The 22,563-nt window shown below is 45.2% G+C and overlaps 1 protein-coding gene across 1 annotated transcript in view; it reads left to right on the top strand.

Moving 5' to 3' along the window:
- The window catches only part of LOC115102172 (semaphorin-3G-like), an 86,774-nt gene that overhangs the window by 3,626 nt on the left and 60,585 nt on the right, over positions 1 to 22,563 (top strand). The window contains exon 2 of the mRNA XM_029621811.2: positions 20,893 to 21,053. Within this exon, the coding sequence (XP_029477671.1) occupies positions 20,893 to 21,053 (161 nt within the window). The remainder of the gene's footprint in view (positions 1 to 20,892; positions 21,054 to 22,563) is intronic.

Here is a 22,563-nt window from a genome sequence, read left to right as displayed (position 1 = left end):
CTTGCTATACGGTCTGATATAGAGCTCGAACACCCAGTTTATAATATAGACTGTCTACCATTGTTCTAGAATGTCCATCAACAATGTCTGTGTGTTCCAGTATCTCAAAAAACAAGATGGCTGCCTTGCTGCTGCTATGCAGGAATGGTGACAGTAGCAGGTAGCTATCTGCTAGACGCCCGACACCTCAGCGCTGTCATCTCTTCTCTTATCACACTCTGTGACGCTCTCACACGTGTGTGTCTGGTGTCTGAGCCCTGATAAAGTGTCACCATGTCTGCCACCTCTGCCGCAGCACTCTGAAGTTACAGCTCCCAGACGACAATGCGGTCAGATCACACAGCACCGACAGAGGAGTGGAGAGAGGGAGAGGAACACATGAGATGTGAGAGAGAGGAGAGGGGAGGCTGGGAAAATGTAAGAGAGAAAGAAATTGCCAGAGAAAAAGTTCCACTTGTCAGACCTATGGAAACTCTCCGGACTCTGGCAAACCTATTGTGTTTTTCTTTATGCCTATAAAGGAAATTACAATGAAGTGATGTTGAGGAAAACATATTTCTTGTCAGGACAGATCATTTGACGTGGAACCAGAGGGTTTTTGTAATGCCTCATCAAGTCAGTGAAAGCAGGTGGGGTTATGAACTCTACCCATCTCTCCTCAGACCCCTTCTACTCCTCAGACCCCCTCTACTCCTCAGACCCCTTCTACTCCTCAGACCCCCTCTACTCATCAGACCCCTTCTACTCCTCAGACCCCCTCTACTCCTCAGACCCCCTCTACTCCTCAGACCCCTTCTACTCCTCAGACCCCCTCTACTCCTCAGACCCCCTCTACTCCTCAGACCCCCTCTACTCCTCAGACCCCTTCTACTCCTCAGACCCCCTCTACTCCTCAGACCCCTTCTACTCCTCAGACCCCCTCTACTCCTCAGACCCCTTCTACTCCTCAGACCCCTTCTACTCCTCAGACCCCCTCTACTCCTCAGACCCCTCTACTCCTCCTCAGACCCCCTCTACTCCTCAGACCCCTTCTACTCCTCAGACCCCCTCTACTCCCAGCACCCCCAATATCTCCCAGTCCCAGTAAGGGCATGTCAGTGTGACTGGGAAGTAATGATTACACAGCCATGGCTGGAGCTCCATCATGAGAGACCCGTGGCTTCCTCCAGTCCAGTGGTGATTATCACTGAGTGCTATACACGGCCTCTAATTAGGTAACATGCCTTTCTCCCCCCGTTTCCCTTGCTCCTCTCCTTATACTGTCTCATCTGGTCGGGGTCTGGGCTTTTCGGGCTGTAATGGCCAGGTTCCGTATTGAGTGGAGAGTGATCTGATGTTGAGATGTTTTCAGTGTTTAGATTTGGTTCTGATAAGCTACAGTTACTGTACTGTGTTGGTCTATCCAAGTCACTAAGGGCTAACTTTGGGCTTTCCCATGCGTTTAGCCATTCTGTTTGGAGTCATGTCCATTTGATTAATTTCACACACACACACACACACACACACACACACACACACACACACTCTGATAGACTCATCTCTTGGTCTGTTTCTTTAACCTCTCTGTAGATCTTTGTCTTTGGAACCATTAGGACCAGCTGAGCCGCAGCATTTAACAAACTAAAGCAGCACCATAGAGAACAGCTGGGTCAGTGTGGCAGGCCTCTACAGGCCTGGCTCTATAGGAGGACTGTGTGTGTGTTAAGGGAATGTTAGGGAAAAGAGAGGGATTGATGAATGCATGAATGGAGAGGATGGTGGTATAGCGATGGAAGGAGGATACAAGGAGGGCTAGCAATGTGTGTGTGTGTGTTGGTGTGTGTGAGAGAGAGATTGTCTGTGCAAGTCTGTTTGTCTATATACACACTATACATTACAGTATAAGTCTCTGTGTGTCATCTGTATTTTTGATTGTGTGTGTGCGTGTGTATTGTATATGTGTATAAATCAGTGATGTGTATAAACGCTGGATTACTGAGGACACTGTATTGAAACCATCATGCAGCCATATTGGTACTCCTCCTCAATTATAAAAAAAGAGTTTGGAAGCTATAGAAAAACATTAATTAATGTCTAAATTAGTTTTTGACACATCCTTCCTGTTTGCCCCTGTCCGGGGGTATCATTGGATGGGGCCACAGTGTCTCCTGACCCCTCCTGTCTCAGCCTCCAGTATTTATGCTGCAGTAGTTTATGTGTCGGGGGGCTAGGGTCAGTTTGTTATATCTGGAGTACTTCTCCTGTCTTATCCGGTGTCCTGTGTGAATTTTCGGTATGCTCTCTCTAATTCTCTCTTTCTCTCTTTCTTTCTCTCTCTCGGAGGACCTGAGCCCTATGACCATGCCTCAGGACTACCTGACATGATGACTCCTTGCTGTCCCCAGTCCACCTGGCCGTGCTGCTGCTCCAGTTTAAACTGTTCTGCCTGCGGCTATGGAATCCTGTCCTGTTCACCGGATGTGCTACCTGTCCCAGACCTTTTATTTGACCATGCTGGTTATTTATGAACATTTGAACATCTTGGCCATGTTCTGTTATAATCTCCACCCGGCACAGCCAGAAGAGGAATGGCCACCCCTCATAGCCTGGTTCCTCTCTAGGTTTCTTCCTAGGTTTTGGCCTTTCTAGGGAGTTTTTACTAGCCAACGTGCTTCTACACCTGCATTGCTTGCTGTTTGGGGTTTTAGGCTGGGTTTCTGTACAGCACTTTGAGATATCAGCTGATGTACGAAGGGCTATATAAATACATTTGATTTGAATTTTATTTTATTTATTATATTACAAAAACCTTAATGTGAACATTTAAATGAAATTATGTGAGCTAAATATAAAAAACATTTTCCTAAAAGTATAATTTTTTTTAGAGACTACTAATGTTACTATCCCCTAACCTTAACCCTTAACCACACTGTTAACCTTGTGCTTAACCCTAATCTTAATCTAATCTTTTTTTGTTATAGACTTTGTGGCTGTGTTAACTAGTGGAAACCCTAATTCTATGCTTTACAGATGTAGACTGACTGTAGCTCCAGATTGGATTAGATTTAGGCTGGTGACGCCATTACAGTTTGTTGCTCCTAGTTCACTGTTTTAGTCAGACTCAGACATGAGTTAACTACCACCATAGCTGAATCCATTATTTAGTTTTGCCCTATAAAATACTGAATATACTTGTATGAGCTACGAACTAACTTGCAAATCCGACTTGTAGTCTAACGTTAGCTAGCATGTAGCTAGCTAGCTAGCCTGCCTAGCTACTATTATCAAATGATAACGTAACATAACCAACAGTATCTCTTTTCTTTCAAGGGCCAGATTAATCGATTCCCCTCAATGAAGGGAACCGAAGTGGGAAGAGGGGCAATTTGCACGTGGAGCTTGGCAAAAGGGGGTATGATTTATTGACATCACTGAGGATCCAAACTCTGTTTTGGATGAGAATGACTTTATGACCAAAATGATCCTATTTACACTTTGTAGTCAATTTTGACACTAGAATAACTGTTTCTGACTCGTATCGATGCCACATAGACCTTTTTAAAGGGATTAGTTCCTGTCGGCTCTCGGTTTCTTCATAAAAGGCTCTCCCTCTCCTAGTCTTGGGTAAACAGCTCAGACCTCTGCATATTTCATCATATTTCATTGGAGAGAAAGAGAAAGCAAGAGGTCCTGCTTGGCCCGTAGTGCAGGCAAAGAAAGGAGGAGGGAGAAAATTTGAGAAAAATAGGTCTGGAGTTTGAGGAGGAGGGAGGAGTATTTACTTTAGGCTTTCAACCTACAGCATTCCCTGCATTCACTGTTACTCTGTGAGGAGTGAGTGGGGTTTGTATATTTTCTGACTGCTGGTGGGGTTGGCCCTTTCTGCCGTGGCTAGTTGACCCAGTGAGAGAGTTAGTGAACAGGGCTACAGTTTCAACCGGGGTCGCAGGGCCGTGGTCCTGGGGGTCTCATTGGGCTATGGTACTGGGGGTCTCATTGGGCTATGGTACTGGGGGTCTCATTGGGCTATGGTACTGGGGGTCTGGGGAGCTGGAGGGAGGTTGGGGGGTAGTAGTATTGATAAGAATGTCTAAATGCAAGGGGGTCCTGTACATTACCCCCCTCCCATACTACTGTAATCACATTGATTGAATTCTCTGATTCTCTGATTTCTCCTATTGGCTGATGTTCAGTGCAGTAAACACAGGAAGCCGAGAATATTATTCTTGCCTTTTGGCAAATGAAACAGAGGATTGGTAGAGTGGAAGGAAGGTCCTGTGGTCTCAGTGTGTTGGTCTGGGTGAGGCTACGTTTGTGGGTGTAATGTTGAGTATTGTAGAATTAGATTGGATGAAGAATTAACTTGGAGTCTGTCTGTATGTTGTCTCTGTGCGTGTGTGTGTGTTAGTCAGTTAGTGTAATGTGTGTGCATATACATGTGTCTACCCATGTCTTCACACTAGAGATCCAGAGTTGTGTGGCTGTGGGCCAGTGAAAGGTGAGCAGGAGAAAGCGTGGGGTGATGGGAACCCCCTCTGAGAGCATTCACAGCGCACGGGGAACAAAGTTAGTGTCGCTCACAATGATGTGCGTCGCTGTGAACAATCCCCCCCACTGCAGGCTGCATTTGGACACGGACTTTGTTGGGACATGGACTTTGTTCCTCGTGTGCTGTGAACGCTCTCAGAGGAGGTTCCCATCACCCCACGCTTTCTGGGGTGGCAGGTAGCCTAGTGGTTAGAGCAATGGGCCAGTAACCAAAAGGTTGCTGGCAAGGTAAAAATCTGTTGTTCTGCCCCTGACCAAGGCATTTAACCCACTGTTCCTAGGCCGTCATTGTAAATAAAGAATTTGTTCCTCACTGACTTGCCTAGTTAAATAAAGGTATAATAAAAAATTGTCTCAGCAATCAATTCATTCCACCCTGGAGCTGCTGACAGGAAGTGCCAAGAGCAACAACGCCCGCTGCATTTGATATAAACTCAGCAAAAAAATAAACGTCCTCTCACTGTCAACTGCGTATATTTTCAGCAAACTTAACAAGTGTAAATAGTTGTATGAACACAGCAAGATTCAACAACTGAGACATAAACTGAACATGTTCCACAGACATGTGACAAACATAAATTGAATAATGTGTCCCTGAACAAAGGGGGGGGGGGTCAAAATCAAAAGTAACAGTCAGGATCTGGTGTGGCCACCAGCTGCATTAAGTACTGCAGTGCATCTCCTCTTCATGGACTGCACCAGATATGCCAGTTCTTGCTCTGAGATGTTACCCCACTCTTCCACCAAGGCACCTGCAAGTTCCCGGACATTTCTGGGGGGAATGGCCCTAGCCCTCACCCTCCGATCCAACAGGTCCCTGACGTGCTCAATGGGATTGAGAAAGAGTGCTCTTCGCTGGCCAACACTGATATTCCTATCTTGCAGAAAATCAAGCACCGAACGAGCAGTATGGCTGGTGGCATTGTCATGCTGCAGGGTCATGTCAGGATGAGCCTGCAGGAAGGGTATCACACGAGGGAGTAGGATGTCTTCCCTGTAAAGCACAACGTTGAGATTGCCTGCAATGACAACAAGCTCAGTCCGATGATGCTGTGACACACCGACCCAGACCATGATGAACCCTCCACCTCCAAATCGATCCCGCTCCAGAGTACAGGCCTCGGTGTAACGCTCATTCCTTTGACGATAAACGCAAATCAAATTAAAGTTTATTTGTCACATGCACCGAATACAACAGGTGTAGTACACCTTACAGTGAAATGCTCTAACCAATCGTGCGGGACAACAAAAAAAGGAAAATAAAAAGTGTGTGTGTAGGTAAGTAAAGAAATGAAACAACAGTAAAAAGACATTTGAAAAAAGAGTAGCAAGGCTATATACAGACACCGGTTAGTCAGGCTTATTGAGGTAGTATGTACATGTAGGTATTGTTAAAGTGACTATGCATATATGATGAACAGAGAGTAGCAGAAGCGTAGAAAAGAGGGGTTTGGCGGGTGGTGGGACACAATGCCGATAGCCCGGTTAGCTAATGTGCGGGAGCACTGGTTGGTCGGGCCATTTAGGTAGTATGTACATGAATGTATAGTTAAAGTGACTATGCATATAAGATAAACAGAGAGTAGCAGCAGCGTAAAAGAGGGGTTGGGGGAGGCACACAATGCAAATAGTCCCGGGTAACCATTTGGTTACCTGTTCAGGAGTCTTATGGCTTGGGGGTAAAAACTGTTGAGAAGTCTTTTTTGTCCTAGACTTGGCACTCCGGTACCGCTTGCCATGCGGTAGTAGATAGTCAGTCTATCTATGACTGGGGTGGCTGGGGTCTTCCTCTGACAACACCTGGTGTAGAGGTCCTGGATGGCAGGCAGCTTTGCCCCAGCGATGTACTGGGCCGTACGCACTACCCTCTGAAGTGCCTTGCGGTCGGAGGCCGAGCAATTACCGTACCAGGCAGTGATGCAACCGGTCAGGATGCTCTCAATAGTGCAGCTGTAGAACATTTTGAGGGTCTCAGGAATAATGCCAAATCTTTTTAGTTTCCTGAGGATGAATTGGCTTTGTCATGCCCTCTTCACGACTGTCTTGGTGTGTTTGGACCAATCTAGTTTGTTGTTGATGTGGACACCAAGGAATTTGAAGCTCTCAACCTGCTCCACTACAGCCCCGTCGATGAGAATGGGGACGTGCTCGGTGCTCCTTTTCCTGTACTCCACAATCATCTCCTTAGTGTTGGTTACGTTGAGGGATAGGTTGTTATTCTGGCACTAACCAGGCCAGGTCTCAGACCTCCCTATAGGCTGTTTCGTCGTTGTCGGTAATCAGGCCTACCACTGTTGTGTCGTCAGCAAACTTAATGATGGTGTTGGAGTTGTGCCTGACCATGCAGTCGTGGGTGAACAGGGAGTACAGGAGAGGACTGAGCACGCACCCCTGGGGAGCTACAGTGTTGAGGATCAGCGTGGCAGATGTGTTGCTACCTACCCTCACCACCTGGGGGCGGCCTGTCAGGAAGTCCAGGATCCAGTTGCAGAGGGAGGTGTTTAGTCCCAGGATCCTTAGCTTGGTGATGAGCTTTGAGGGTACTATGGTGTTGAACGCTGAGCTGTAGTCAATGAACAGCATTCTCACATAGGTGTTCCTTTTGTTCAGGTGGGAAAGGGCAGTGTGGAGTGCAATAGAGATGGCATCATCTGTGGATCTGTTTGGGCGGTATGCAAATTGGAGTGGGTCTAGGGTTTCTGGGATGATGGTGTTGATGTGTGCCATTACCAGCCTTTTAAAGCACTTCATGTCTACGGACGTGAGTGCTACGGGTCTGTAGTCATTTAGGCAGGTTGCCTTTGTGTTCTTGGTTACAGGGACTATGGTGGTCTGCTTCAAGCATGTTGATATTACAGACTCGATCAGGGACATGTTGAAAATGTCAGTGAAGACACCTGTCAGTTGGTCAGCACATGTCCGGAGCACACGTCCCGGCAATCTGTCTGGCCCCGCAGCCTTGTGTATGTTGACCTCTTTAAAGGTCTTACTCACGTCGGCTACGGAGAGCGTGATCACACAGTCGTCCGTAACAGCTGATGCTCTCATGCATTCCTTAGTGTTGTTTGCCTCGAAGCGAGCATAGAAGTGATTTAGCTCGTCTGGTAGGCTGTTGTCACTGGGCAGCTCACGGCTGTGCTTCCCTTTGTAGTCTGTAATAGTTTGCAAGCCCTGCCACATCCGAAGAGCGTCGGAGCCGGTGTAGTATAATTCAATCTTAGCCCTGTATTGGCGCTTTGCCTGTTTGATGGTTCGTCGCAGGGCATAGCGGGATTTCTTGTAAGCTTCCGGGTTAGAGTCTCACGCCTTGAAAGCGGCAGCTCTACCCTTCAGCTCAGTGCGAATGTTGCCTGTAATCCATGGCTTCTGGTTGGGGTATGTAAGTACAGTCACTGTGGGGACGACGTCCTCAATGCACTTATTAATAAAGCCAGTGACTGATGTGGTGTATTCCTCAATGTCATCGGAAGAGTCCCAGAACATGTTCCAGTCTCTGATAGCAAAGCAGTCCTGTAGTTTAGCATCTGCTTCATCTGACCATTTGTTTTATAGACCGAGCCACGGGTGCTTCCTGCTTTAATTTTTGCTTGTAAGCAGGAATCAGGAGGATAGAGTTGTGGTTGGATTTACCAAATGGAGGGCGAGGGAGAGCTTTGTACGCATCTCTGTGTGTGGAGTACAGGTGATCTAGAATTTCTTTCCCTCTGGTTGTACATTTAACATGTTGATAGAGATTTGGTAGAACTGATTTAAGTTTCCCTGCATTAAAGTCTCCGGCCACCAGGAGCGCCACCTCTGGGTGAGTGGTTTCCTGTTTGCTTATTTCCTCATACACCTGACTGAGTGCGGTCTTAGTGCCAGCATCTGTCTGTGGTGGTAAATAAACAGCCACGAAAAGTATAGCTGAGAACTCTCTAGACAAGTAGCGTGGCCTGCAGTTTATCACAATATACTCTACTTCAGGCGAGCAAAATCTAGAGACTTCCTTAGATTTCGTGCACCAGCTGTTTACAAATATGCACAGACCCCCCTCTTACCGGAGTGTTCTGTTCTATCCTGCCGGTTCAGCATGTATCCCGCTAGCTGATTATCCATGTCGTCATTCAGCCACGTTTCTGTGAAACATAGGATATTACAGTTTTTGATGTCCCGTTGGTAGGATATTCGTGATCGTACCTCGTCTAGTTTATTGTCCAATGATTGCACGTTGGCGAGTAATATTGACGGTAACGGCAGCTTTCCTAGTTGCTTTCTGCGGGTGCGGACGAGGCATCCGGCTCTTCTTCCTCTGCGTTGCTTCCTTTTGCGAATAATTGGGATGTCTGTCCTGTGGGGTGTTTGGAGAATATCGTGTGAGTCCTGCTTGTTGTTGTTGTTGAATAAATCTTTGTCTAATCCGAGGTGAGTGATCGCTCTCCTGATATCCAGAAGCTCTTTCCTTCCGTAAGATACGGTTGCAGAAACAATATGTACAAAATAATTTACAAATATTGCAAAACCCCCCCACAAAATAGCACAATTGGTTAGGAGACCGTAAACGGTGGCCACCTCCTCCGACCATCACCCCTGGTGAGACAAAACCACGACTCGTCAGTGAAGAGCACTTTTTGCCAGTCCTGTCTGGTCCAGCGACGGTGGGTTTGTGCCCATAGGCGACGTTGTTGCCGGTGATGTCTGGTGAGGACCTGCCTTACAACATTCCTACAAGCGCTCAGTCCAGCCTCTCTCAGCCTATTGCGGACAGTCTGAGCACTGATGGAGGGATTGTGCGTTCCTGGTGTAGTTGTAACTCGGGTAGTTGTTGTTGCCATCCTGTACCTGTCCTGCAGGTGTGATGTTTGGATGTACTGATCCTGTGCAGGTGTTGTCACATGTGGTTTGCCACTGCGAGGATGATCAACTGTCCATCCTGTCTCCCTGTAGCGCTGTCTTAGGCGTTTCACAGTACGGACATTGCAATGTATTGCCCTAGCCACATCTGCAGACCTCATGCTTCCTTGCAACATGCCTAAGGCATGTTCACGCAGGTGAGCAGGGACCCTGAGCATCTTTCTTTTGGTGTTTTTCAGAGTCAGTAGAAAGATCTCTTTAGTGTCCTAAGGTTTCATAACTGTGACCTTAATTGCCTACCATCTGTAAGCTGTTAGTGTCTAAACGACCGTTCCACAGGTGCATGTTCACTGTTTCCCATTAAGCATGGGAAACAGTGTTTAAAACATTTACAATGAAGATCTGTGAAGTTATTCGCATTTTTACCAATTATCTTTGAAAGACAGGGTCCTGAAAAAGGGACGTTTCTTTTTTTGCTGAGTTTAGTTATTGATATTTATTGGATACAGATGCACGAATGTGCGCACACATATAAGCGCACACACACACACACACACACACACACACACACACACACACACACACACACACACACACACACACACACTGCGATCACACACACTGCGATCACACACACTGCAATACCTCAGCACTCCTGGCGATTACATAGGCCGCCATTAACTTGTACTTGAGCCAATACTCCATACAGGCCACGTGTGTGTTAATTAAGAGAGTAGCTCAACATGGGGTGCTGCCTGCCACTGATAGGGAGAGTCAGCTGGTACAGGGGCCAGGGAGACTGCCTGCCTACTAGTGTTTACGCGAGGGTAATTTCTTCATTATAGAGAGAGAGAGGAGGAGGGAGACCTTCTCAGCAGGGTCTGACAAGACTAGCCTGGACTGGACTGGGCATTCCAGTACCCCTCTAGACCCTCCAGAAGTGGCCTGGTTCTTACCCACCTTGTTGGGAAGCACTAGAACATTTGACAGATGATGGACCATTTTATTGGGTCGTATCATCACATGCCTGTCTCATTTCACAGCCCTCCATACCAGCCATTCCCAATTCATCCCTAATTCCCCCATAATGCCAGGTTTAGGTTGTTTTATGAGCACTGTGTGTGAACCAGTAAGGTTTGGACTGAGTTTTGGGTGAAACCTCACTCCACTGTGAAAGTCATTGACAAAGTTTACAGTGTCCTAGGTTGTCCTTCTGGCAAGGGGTTGATTGAGGTCTGGGATGCTGAGGTCACCCTCTCCCCCCCTCTCTCCCTCTCCACCCTTTTCTGGTTGGCTCCATAGGGGGATCGTGTGACCCTGTCAGATAAGCGTCCTGAGACGAGAGATAAAAGAGATTTTCCTGTGTATGTGTGTGTATGTGTGTGTGTGTGTGTGTGCGTGCGTGTCAGTGTCAGTGTGTCAGTGTCCAGTGGATCCCTTCAGACAGAGCCCTGGCAGTGGTGTGAAGAATGTACTACAGCTCTACCTCAGAATCCACAGGGACAACTTATGTCTCCACTGAGGACCTTCACAACACTATGTGAGGTCTTAGACATAGAATGTCTAAATGGGTTTTTAAGAAGCAAAAAAAACGAGTTTAGGAGTTGAGGGAAGGCCCAACGCATCTTCAATGTGTACATTACTCTCTCTGTCAAACAGACACACAGGCACTCCCTCACACATACTCAGTGTAGAGCTTCACCATATAATGCCATAGAAAGGCCAGGTCCATACCAGTCAGTAGTAACCCAGAGTATTGTGTCACCAGCCAAGACAAACACCTGACTTCTGTCCCATAGACTCAAGTAGCCATAATAGACCCCATAGAGATTCCCAGTCTCCATACACTGTGGAAGAATCTCGTTTGCATTCTCCTTGCGTCCTCTCTCCTTTCTTCTCTTCTCCTTCTCAAAACCCATTGGAGGAGAAGCTCAGAGGGGAGGGACCTCTGGCATTCTCAACCAATGAGTTTTGAGAAGGAGACGAGGAGAGAGGACCTAAGGACAATGCAGTTGAGATCTTCCCTGTAAATATTATCTAATTAGGAAAGAACAGCTCTGGGGATGATACACAGCACTTATTTTTCTGGGTGAACTTGTTATTTTCCTGTGTGTCTGTGTGTATGTGTGTCTGTGTGTGCGTGCAAGTTTGCTTACTTGTGTGTGTAATATTCTGTGGTCGGTTATATATGACAGGCCCGGAGATGGTAAAGGACACGTGGGCAGAAAATACAGGGCTTTCATGTGTCACGGGCATCTGTGGTGGGGCAGGTGGACACAGATAATGGTGGCAGCCAAGTGGGTCCCCTGTGGGTCCGTGCACAGAGGAGGGGGTGGGTAGTCCAGACAATGTGGAAAAGATGGAGGAGGAGGTGGGAGGGTTGATTTGTGTGTAGACCCAGATTCCTGCCATTCTTGGCACACAGCAATAATATACAGCAGTGCTAAAACAAGGAACACTGGCCTGGGAAGTATTTTAGTAGTGTAATAACTTTAGTGTATGTGTGTATGAGTGTGTGCACGTGTTTATCTATACTTGTGGGGACTAGAAGTCCCAACTGGGGACATTTGGTTAGTCCCCACAAGAGCAAATGCTATTTCTATGGGGTTTAGGGTTAAGGTTAGAATTAGTTTTAGAATTAAGTTTATGGTTAGGAGCTAGGTTTAGGGTTAGGGTTAGATTTAGGGTTAGGGAAAATAGGATCTTGAATGGGACTGAATTGTCTGTCCCCACAAGATTAGTTATACAAGGCTGTGTGTGTGTGTGTGTGTGTGTGTGTGTGTGTGTGGTGTGTGTGTGTGTGGTGTGTGTGTGTGTGTGTGTGTGTCTCTCTGTGTGCACTATAAAAAAAGCCAATATAACCAATTGCTTAAACAGCATTCTACTGTGAGTTGAGTTTACTTTAAAAGGATAAGAATTTGAGCTAATGTGTTCAAGTTTGTTTACTCAGCAAACTCTGCTCAAAGTGAGCTGAATATCAACAAGCTTGTTGAGTAAAATGACAAATTCATGTTTGCTCAAAATCCCTCAAAACTACACCCATCATTATCATACTTCCCACCATAGTTGATTAAACTTATGCCACACAGCGATAAATATCATACATGTTTCTAAAATAATGAAATGTGTTAGTTATTGGACTTAATGTACCCGATAGTGAGATGGCTGTTCCAGTTCATATGATTTAGGTAGCTCAATAATCAATCTTGGCAAGGTCTCTGAGAAATATGCAAATAATGTAGAATACATTCTCAAGCGGAATTGTATCTTCACTTAACCTACATTTCAAAATTGAGTGATCATACAATTCAACCAGAGAATGTATGTTGGTTCTAATATATCACCAAATTTTAAGCAAACTTACAATCCTATTTCAGCTGATTGCCTTACAATATTTTTTTTTTACATTGTGTGTGAACCTGTCAGATGGAGGGAGAAGGTGGGTTAGAGATGTAGCGATGAGAGGCATGAGGTGGAGACAATGAGAGAAGGGATGTGAGTGTTTCACCATAGTGTGGCTACGGGGGTCTAATGGGCATCAGATGTGCCCCCTCCTCTGCCCCTCTCCCATCACCCCCTCATTCCTCCCCCTGAGCTCAGAATAACACTCCTCCAGCCAGCCCTTAACACACTAACTACTAACACTGCTTGGCTTGGGGCACAATTTGTACCTACAGATGATACAGTCAGATAGAAGAGCCTTGAGCATCCCTCACACACAGCCTACTTTTCACCAGCCTCTCTCTCTCTCTCTCTCTCTCTCTCTCTCTGCCTTAGTCTCTCCTTCTCACACTATTTAAATATTTATTTTCCTGTCTAAGCACTGAAATAATACAGCTAGATTGGGGTTATGTCTATGAGAAACCCCATCCATCAGAAAATGTCTTTACATACACAGCTGTGATGGAGGAGGAACATGTTGGCATGTGGCTGAGGCATCCAGAGGATCTGTATTGAGTACAATTTCCCAGAAGTGATTGGATGTTATGGTTACAGAGAATGTAGGAAATTGCATGTTGGATGTTTTGTGAGTTTTTTCCCAAGCCTGGAGTTGGTCAGAGGTTACCATTAGGCAAAACGGGTTAACTCATCTTTGTTTCCACGTAATTCCAACCCCCAAAATCTATGTGATGTCGTTGAAGCAACGCGGAAATCTGATTGGATTTGCAAACAGTCATCAACGTAAGGGCATTTAGTCTTTTTTTCACCCATCTTTTAACCTAAATCCAATGATAGGGTGATATTAGTTGTAGATTTCACGTTGAGTTCATGTTTATTAACAACTCAACCTAATGTAAATCAAAACTAGACGCTGAACTGACGTCTGTGCCCAATGAGCATCATTATCCCTAGTCAAAGTAGGTGGCTGAGGCATCGTCTGGGTCAATGGTGTTGTGGTTAGCACTCAGACAGACCATAATCAGGGACACTCTGCATTAATATTGAATTGGTATTGGGTTAGTATTTGGATAGTCTGGGTTAGTCTGGGATTTCCTTGGTTAGGCTGTCTTATCTGTTGAATCAATATTATCCCTGGGCTCTGGTGTCAGCTCTGAGGACCATCCAGACAGGGAGGTGGACACACACACACACACACGCACACGCACACACACACACACACACACTATTACGGGGCATTAGCCTATGGGGTGCCAGTATAGTGCGACCAGATGAAGGGCTCAGACCAGATGTTTACACTCTTAATCCACTGGATAAACACACAGGAAGACTGAAGAGGAGGGGAGAGGAGGAGGAGAACCCTCGATAGACTCCCACCCTCCCTGATCCCCTCCTCTCTCTCCCCAGTCTCCAGTGTTTGGTTCCCAAAGCCCCAGACCCTCAGAGAGTGACCCCTCTTTCTCTGTTTATTTGTGTCTGTGGGACACTGCAATGGGAAGACAGTGGATGTTGGTTAAAAGCTGCATGTAGGAGCATAGTTAGTTTAGTTGAGTTTAAGGCAGAGGGTTTTGCTGTGATAATCAATATTTGTCACATGGACAACAAATGGTTATTACTTAGATTTGGCAAGGATGTTCTTATTTTGGAGCATTGCGTTAATGTAAATGTGGCATATTTATCTCCATATGTACAATGTTGTTCTTTACATTTGGGGTTATTTTTTGGTAACTGTAGGGTTCTAAATGATTTGGCAGATGTTTTACTGTCGTGAGGTTTTTTAAAGAGGGAAAAATACAGAGTTGAAGATGGAGAGCGAAGGAGAAAAAGAGGAGAAGTGTGTGGTGTATGTGTGAAGAATGACTGTTTTCTGAGGCGTCAGGCTGTTACAGTGATAACAAGCTACAGATGAGCTGAAATCTGTTAGGTATTAGCTTGCCGCCACCACCTTTCTGCGCATGTGTTTGATTGTGTGTGTTTTATGTGTACTGCACAGTATCTTCAGTTTGGGGGGTTTGGGAACAGGGAGAGGAGATAGTGGCTAAAGGAATGAAGTAGGAGCTGCATCACTGATAGGTTTCATTTCCTCCTCTCTTGTCAAAACACAGAGGTGAGAGCAGAGCAACAGATCTCGACCTCATAGTTGGCTATCTCGAGCTTCAACACTCACTCCAGACTGAAATCTATCCTCAGCTCATACAGATCAGTGGAAAACACTGAACCCCTACATGCATTTACAGGTGTACGCTGATAACTTAAAATGAAAACAGTGACTGAATTGCTGCAAGTGTTCAGTTAGACTCTGTGCAGTTGGACACTGTTCATTTGGACTCTGTTCAGTTAGACACTGTTCAGTTGGACTCTGTTCAGTTAGATACTGTTCAGTTAGACTCTGTTCAGTTGGACTCTGTTCAGTTAGACTCTGTTCAGTTAGACACTGTTCAGTTGGACTCTGTTCAGTTAGACACTGTTCAGTTAGACTCTGTTCAGTTAGACACTGTTCAGTTGGACTCTGTTCAGTTAGACACTGTTCAGTTGGACTCTGTTCAGTTGGACTCTGTTCAGTTGGACTCTGTTCAGTTGGACTCTGTTCAGTTGGACTCTGTTCAGTTAGACTCTGTTCAGTTAAACTCTGTTCAGTTAGACTCTGTTCAGTTAAACTCTGTTCAGTTAGACACTGTATCTTTGTCTGTAACATGATCTGCTACAGAATAGTATTGATGGATGTTTCCTTCTGCTTATACTGTACATGTGTCTCAACCCTACTACCCCTCTAGGTATCTCTCTTCTGTACTGCCTGTATTTGCTAACCTGTCTGTCTCCAGTATATATATAGGTATACATATGTCACCTGTGGCCTTGTGGCCCTCATCTGTAGTTATCGCTGTGCTCCCCTGTCTGTTAGGAATGTATGTCAGTACCCCCCTCTATTTCTCCCCGTTGATGTTCATGTCTACAGGACCTGTTTTTGTGTCTGTGAGTTAGATCTCCTGTCTGTTAGTTTGTCCGTCCATCCGTATGTCTGTATGCTGAGTCAGTGGTACCTTAGGCTGCGTTCTGTTGGGAGGTAGGCTTAGTCTTTGAATTGGAAAATGCTTCAAATAACTTTTATAAGGTCTTAATAACAGGCAGCCCTGTTGTTTGGCTTCTGCTGTAGCGATGGTTTCATCAGATTCCAATTAAAGGGGTTGGGTCTGACTCGTGCCACCTCAGCTTTTCCATTCATATACATTTTATTCACAATTAGGAAATATATGAGGGGAAAAACACTGTAAAGTGAAAAGTGTTCTCCAATGCTTTCTACAGTTCATTATGGTGATGAGGGATAACTGTGGGTGTGTGTGTTGGTGTTTAGCTGGCTGTTAAAAAGCTGTAATAGTGTTTATGTACATGGGAAGACCAATGCCTAGAGCTTGTATGATATCATCAGTGTATGTCTCTGCATGTCTGTCATCTCTCCGCTGTCACCTTCTCTGTCTCTTGGCCTTTCTGCGCGTGCACACACACACACACACACACACACACACACACACACACACACACACACACACACACACACACACACACGCTGATAGACGAGCCCCTGTCACTCAGTGCCCCTCAGTGTTCGCACAAGGTCCCCTCTGTACCCAGCGACACCTTGTCCATCCGTGGGGCCCTACAGAGTTCTGGGCGTCAGGTCCTCACAAGACACAGAGAGAGAGACACACACCCCACACACAACCCCCACCCCCAGACACAGAGAGACCCCCCGACACACACTGGGCTGATCAGGCAAAAACATACAAACCACCACCTCACATCGAACTTGAACTGCGTATCTGAGAGAGACTGTAGATGTTTTTGTTATTTGATGTTGTTGCCAGAATAGCTGGAGATCCAACAGTGAACTAATGTCTGTAAGACATTAAAGAGTAGAAATGGCAGGCTGAAGAGATGTTTGAAATATAATTACAACACTCCCTGAGCTGAATAAGACCTCAGGTTCCACTCTGCCTTTTAATGAGCTCAGCGCTTCTGATCTGATGGTTAGAGATCAAAGGATTTTCTCTCTCTCTCTCTCTCTCTGAGTTCCACCTCCTGACTCTCGATTGGTTTTGGGAAGAGGGAGATCTGATGTGTACAGACCAGTCTGGCAACACTTCACAGAGACCACCGACAGAGACACACACACACACACACAGTTTTTCTGTCTTCTCTTACAACACTCCAGCCAAGATGTCAGGGGAGCATGCCTGGCCTCCCTACTGTGCTCTATGTTTATGGTCTGCGTGTATTTGGTCGATCTGGGTCTGCACTGTAGAGGAGAGCCAGTAAGAAGAAGGCCCTGAGTGGATACTGTGCACACTAAAAAGTAGGGTTCCTCAAGGGTTCTTTGGGTGATTCTTCAGTATGGAACCATATTGTCCCAAATAACCCTTTGAGGCCTTCAATGGTTATTTTCAGTTCAAAATAGGATTGTTTCCTATTTTAGTGATGAAGGGTAGTGTCATTCCAGTTGATCTAATCTGTTGCGTTGTGCTATGACAGCCCCATTTGGCTTAGTTGGTAGCGCATGGCACTTGCAATGCCAGGGTTGTGGGTTCAATTTCCACCGGGGATCAGTACGAACAAATATGAAAATATATGCACTAACTACTGTACGTCGCTCCGTCTGCTAAATGACTGAAATGTTAATAGAAACACATTGTACTGTATATGACTATGGCCAGTGATGGTGTCTTGTGAAAAACTCATGTATGGTAATTGAGAATGGTTGACTAAATCAGTAATTCTTCATTTTCTGCATGGGAACACCAGCCATTCCAGAGCTAGCACAGCTGATTCAACTTACTAATAAACACAATAATAACACATATGGATGTTTAACAATATAATATGGCTATTAATCTAGAATGAAAACCATGTATGGTTCTACAAAGAACCTTCCATAAAGGTTCCATAAAGAATCATAAAAAGGGTTCTATTTAGGAGCAAATAGGGTTGTAACCATAGCGGAATCCTTGGGGTTGTAACCATAGCGGAATCCTTGGGGTTGTAACCATAGCGGAATCCTTGGGGTTGTAACCATAGTGGAATCCTTGGGGTTGTAACCATAGCGGAATCCTTGGGGTTGGTTGTAACCATAGTGGAATCCTTGGGGTTGTAACCATAGCGGAATTCTTGGGGTTGTAACCATAGTGGAATCCTTGGGGTTGGTTGTAACCATAGTGGAATCCTTGGGGTTGTAACCATAGCGGAATTCTTGGGGTTGTAACCATAGTGGAATCCTTGGGGTTGTAACCATGGTGGAATCCTTGGGGTTGTAACCATAGCGAAATCCTTGGGGTTGTGACCATAGCGGAATCCTTGGGGTTGTAACCATAGCGGAATTCTTGGGGTTGTAACCATAGCGGAATTATTGGGGTTGTAACCATAGCGGAATTATTGGGGTTGTAACCATAGTGGAATCCTTGGGGTTGTAACCATAGCGGAATTCTTGGGGTTGTAACCATAGCGGAATTCTTGGGGTTGTAACCATAGCGGAATTCTTGGGGTTGTAACCATAGCGGAATTCTTGGGGTTGTATCCATAGCGGAATTATTGGGGTTGTAACCATAGCGGAATCCTTTTTTTGGTGCTATATAGAAACATTTTCTTATGATTCTTTATAGAACCTTAGGAAAGTGTTATTTATGAAACCATACAGGTTCCATTTAGAACCATATGAGCATGGTTATTTATACAACCTTCAATTCCCCCATATAATACCAAAATGGGTTCCAAGCCAAATAACCCTTATATGGCACTACAGTGCCTTCGGAAAGTATTCAGACCCCTTGACTTTTTCCACATTTTGTTACGTTACAGCCTTTTTCTAAGATGGATTAAATTTAAAAAATCCTCAGCAATCTACACAGAATACCCCATAATGACAAAGTGAAAACTGTTTTTTAGAAATGATATACATAAGTATTCAGACTCTTTGCTATGAGACTCGAAATTGAGCTCAGGTGCATCCTGTTTCCATTGATCATCCTTGAGTTGTGTCTACAACTTGATTGGAATCCACCTGTGGTACATTCAATTGATTGGACATGATCTGGAAAGGCACACACCTGTCTATATCACCCACAGGTGACAGTCCATGGCAGAACAAAAACCAAGCCATGAGGTGGAAGGAATTGTCCTTAGAGCTCCGAGACAGGATTGTGTCGAGGCACAGACCTGGGGAAGGGTACCAAAACATTTCTGCAGCATTAAAGGTCCCCAAGAACACAGTGGCCGCCATCATTCTTAAATGAAAGAAATTTGGAACCACCAAGACTCTTCCTAGAGCTGGCCGGCCGGGGACAAGGGCCGTGGTCAAGAAACCGATGGTCACTCTGACAGAGCTCTAGAGTTCCTCTGTGGATATGGGAGAATCTTCTAGAAGGACAACCATCTCTGCAGTGCTCCACCAATCAGGCCTTTATGGTAGAGTGACCAGACGGAAGCCACTCCTCAGTAATCGGCACATGACAGCCTGCTTGGAGTTTGCCAAAAGGCACCTAAAGACTCTCAGATCATGAAGAACAAGATTCTCTGGTCTGATGAAACCAAGATGGAGCACTTTGACCTGAATGCCAAGCGTCACGACTAGAGGAAACCTGGCACCATCCCTACGGTGAAGCATGGTTGTGGCAGCATCATACTGTGGGGTTTTTCAGCGGCAGGGACTGGGAGACTAGTCAGCACCGAGGCAAGGATGAACGGAGCAAAGTACACAGAGATCCTTGATGAAAACCTTCTCCAGCTTGCTCAGGGCCTCAGACTGAGGCGAAGGTTCACCTTCCAACAGGACAACGACCCTAAGCACACAGCCAAGACAACACAGGAGTGGCTTCGGGACAAGTCTCTGAATGTCCTTGAGTGGCCCAGCAAGAGCCCGGACTTGAACCCGATCGAACATCTCTGAAGAGACCTAAAAATAGCTGTGCAGCAACGCTCCCCATTCAACCTGAAAGAGCTTGAGATGATCGGCAAAGAAGAATAGGAGAAACTCCCCAAATACAGATTGTAGCGTTATACAAGTTTGTAGCGTCATGCCCAAGAAGACTCGATGCTGTAATCCCTGCCAAAAGTGCTTGAGTAAAGGGTCTGAATACTGATGTAAATGTGATATTTTATATTACCATATCTTTTTTTTAAATTAACAAAAATGTCTAAAACCTGTTTTTTCTTTGTCATTGTGGGGAATTGTGTGTAGATTGATGAGGAAAAATATATATTTAATCCATTTTAGATTAAGGCTGTAATGTATCCAAATGTGGAAAAGGCCAAGGGGTCTGACTACTTTCAGAGGGCACTGTGTATAGAACCATTTGTTTTTAGTGTTGTGTGTGCGTGTGTGTTGATGGGTGGTGTACCTCAGAGTAGCGCGTTCCATGTCAAGCCCAGATAACTCTTTCTGCAACTAATGTGTATTACAGGCGTATGACATCCTATAAACACTGGGACTCCACTCAAACTGCTATTGATCTTTATTTGTCATCTCAGAACACAGAACACTGAGTCATTCTCTAGCTGAGCCAAATCTTCCAGTTCTCTAATGTTCTGGAAGACCCCTGAATACCTCTGAACAAACATGGAGATCTCCTTCCCAGCAGGGAGCCCACCCAGAACAACAACCCAAATTCCATCTTAATCACAAACGGACTTTTCTTCAGCATATTGAGCAGATTTATAGTAGTCCTCCATATTGATGTATTGCATACAAAAAAGAAAGAGAAACATCATTAAAAACAGGTTACTCCATATTTGCACAGTATGGCTAATAACATATGACATGACTGCATGTGCTGAAATACAAGACATCTTCTAAACGACAGGCATCAATTCAACATCTATTCCACTAAATGATGTGGAAACAACATTGATTCAACCAATGGGTTTCTACGTACTCCATGAATGGAGACCAGGTCAGGTCAGATTTCTTCCAGGACCCACACACGGTGTACCTAACCTTTTCAAATGGCAGAGATGACATCACCTCCTTGACCTACTGCATGTTGATGTTTTGCTTAGTTTTCCAATGGGTTTATATATCTTCACATGCCCACTCTGTTCTTCTCTGCATCCATCCATCCATCCATCCTCCTTCACCTCCTCCTCCCACAGACCTTGTAGCCACCAACCGGTCCTCTATCTTCAGTGGTCACCACGGTCAGCTTTCCCTGAGCGCTTTGTTTCTGGACGAGTACCATGACCGCCTGTTCCTGGGGGGCAAAGACGTCCTCTACTCCCTGAGACTGGACCATACCAACCTGGACTCCAAAGAGGTGAGTCCATGTTCCCTGTAATATATACTGTCAACTCATGTACAATAAACCCCACATAAATAATTATTCCTAAACTCACCCATTGTCTTAGTGTTGTTGTTTGAGCTGCTGACTAGGGTGGCATGTACATCTCACCAGGACTCCACATAGTCACTTAACAGACACTCTTATCCAGAGCAATTTACTGTAGTGAGTGCATAAATCATACTTTTTGTACTGGTCACCTGTGGGAATCAAACCCACAACCCTGGCATTGCAGGTGCCATGCTCTACCAGCTGAACCACACAGGAATACCAACCTCAAATGTCTCTAAATCATCTCTCTTTAATCCAGCTCCAATTTTAGGATTCCTAATTTATTCCCTGTAGAGATTAACACTTTAACAGTTTGAGTTGCTTGAGCGGTCTGTCTGTCTGTCTGTCTGGCTGGCTGGCTGTCTGTCTGGCTGGCTGTGTCCTCATTCACCCTGTGATATACATCCTCCTGTGTGTGTCACACTTATCCTGGTCTAGCGTTTACACTAAGCTGGTCTCTTCTTATCAGGTCTCTGTGGTTTCCCACCTGATAGGGTAGAAGAGGGAGAAAGAGCGATTGAAAAAGAGAGACAAGAGAGAAAGCTTAACCATAGCCCCAGGTTTCTCCAGCCTCCTCCTCACATATCATTACCTCTAGAATGATTTAATCCCCCTCTATCCCTCCTTCTCTCTGGTCCTCCCTCCCTGCCTCTGTATATCACTTAACCTGCTATGTACCAGTTTACTGTTAGACTCCATTTAGAAAGTTAACCCACTATTTATTATATATATTTTGAAGGGAGAAGATCAGCTTTAATATTGCAGATATATTGTAGCTTCCATCAATGTAATTGTCTGCATCACTTCCAATCCCCATATATTTTGTTGGCGCATATACGTACATACATATATTAACAGTTGAAGTCGGAAGTTTACATACACCTTAGCCAAATACATTTAAATCTCAGTTTTCACAATTCCTGACATTTAATCCTAGTAACAATTCCCTGTTTTAGGTCAGTTAGGATCACCACTTTATTTTAAGAATGTGAAAATGTCAGAATAATAGTAGAGATACAATTTGAAATAAATAATTATTTATTTCATCACATTCCCAGTGGGTCAGAAGTTTACATACACTCAATTAGTATTTGGTAGCATAGCCTATAAATTGTTTAACTTGGGGCACATGTTTCGGGTAGCCTTCCACAAGCTTCCCACAATAAGTTGGGTGAATTTTGGCCCATTCCTCCTGACAGCTGGTGTAACTGAATCAGGTTTGTAGGCCTCCTTGCTCGCACACGCTTTTTCAGATGTGCCCACAAATTTTCTATGGGATTGAGGTCAGGGCTTTGTGATGGCCACTCCAATACCTTGACTTTGTTGTCCTTAAGACATTTTGCCACAACTTTGAAGCATGCTTGGAGACCCATTTGCGACCAGGCTTTAACTTCCTGACTGACGTCTTGAGATGTTGCTTTAATATATCCACATC

Source organism: Oncorhynchus nerka, linkage group LG20 (genome assembly GCF_034236695.1).
Source record: "Oncorhynchus nerka isolate Pitt River linkage group LG20, Oner_Uvic_2.0, whole genome shotgun sequence".
Classification (NCBI taxonomy): domain Eukaryota; kingdom Metazoa; phylum Chordata; class Actinopteri; order Salmoniformes; family Salmonidae; genus Oncorhynchus; species Oncorhynchus nerka.
The sequence above is the reverse complement of the archived record's forward strand: the minus strand, read 5'-3'. Positions and strand labels throughout refer to the sequence as shown.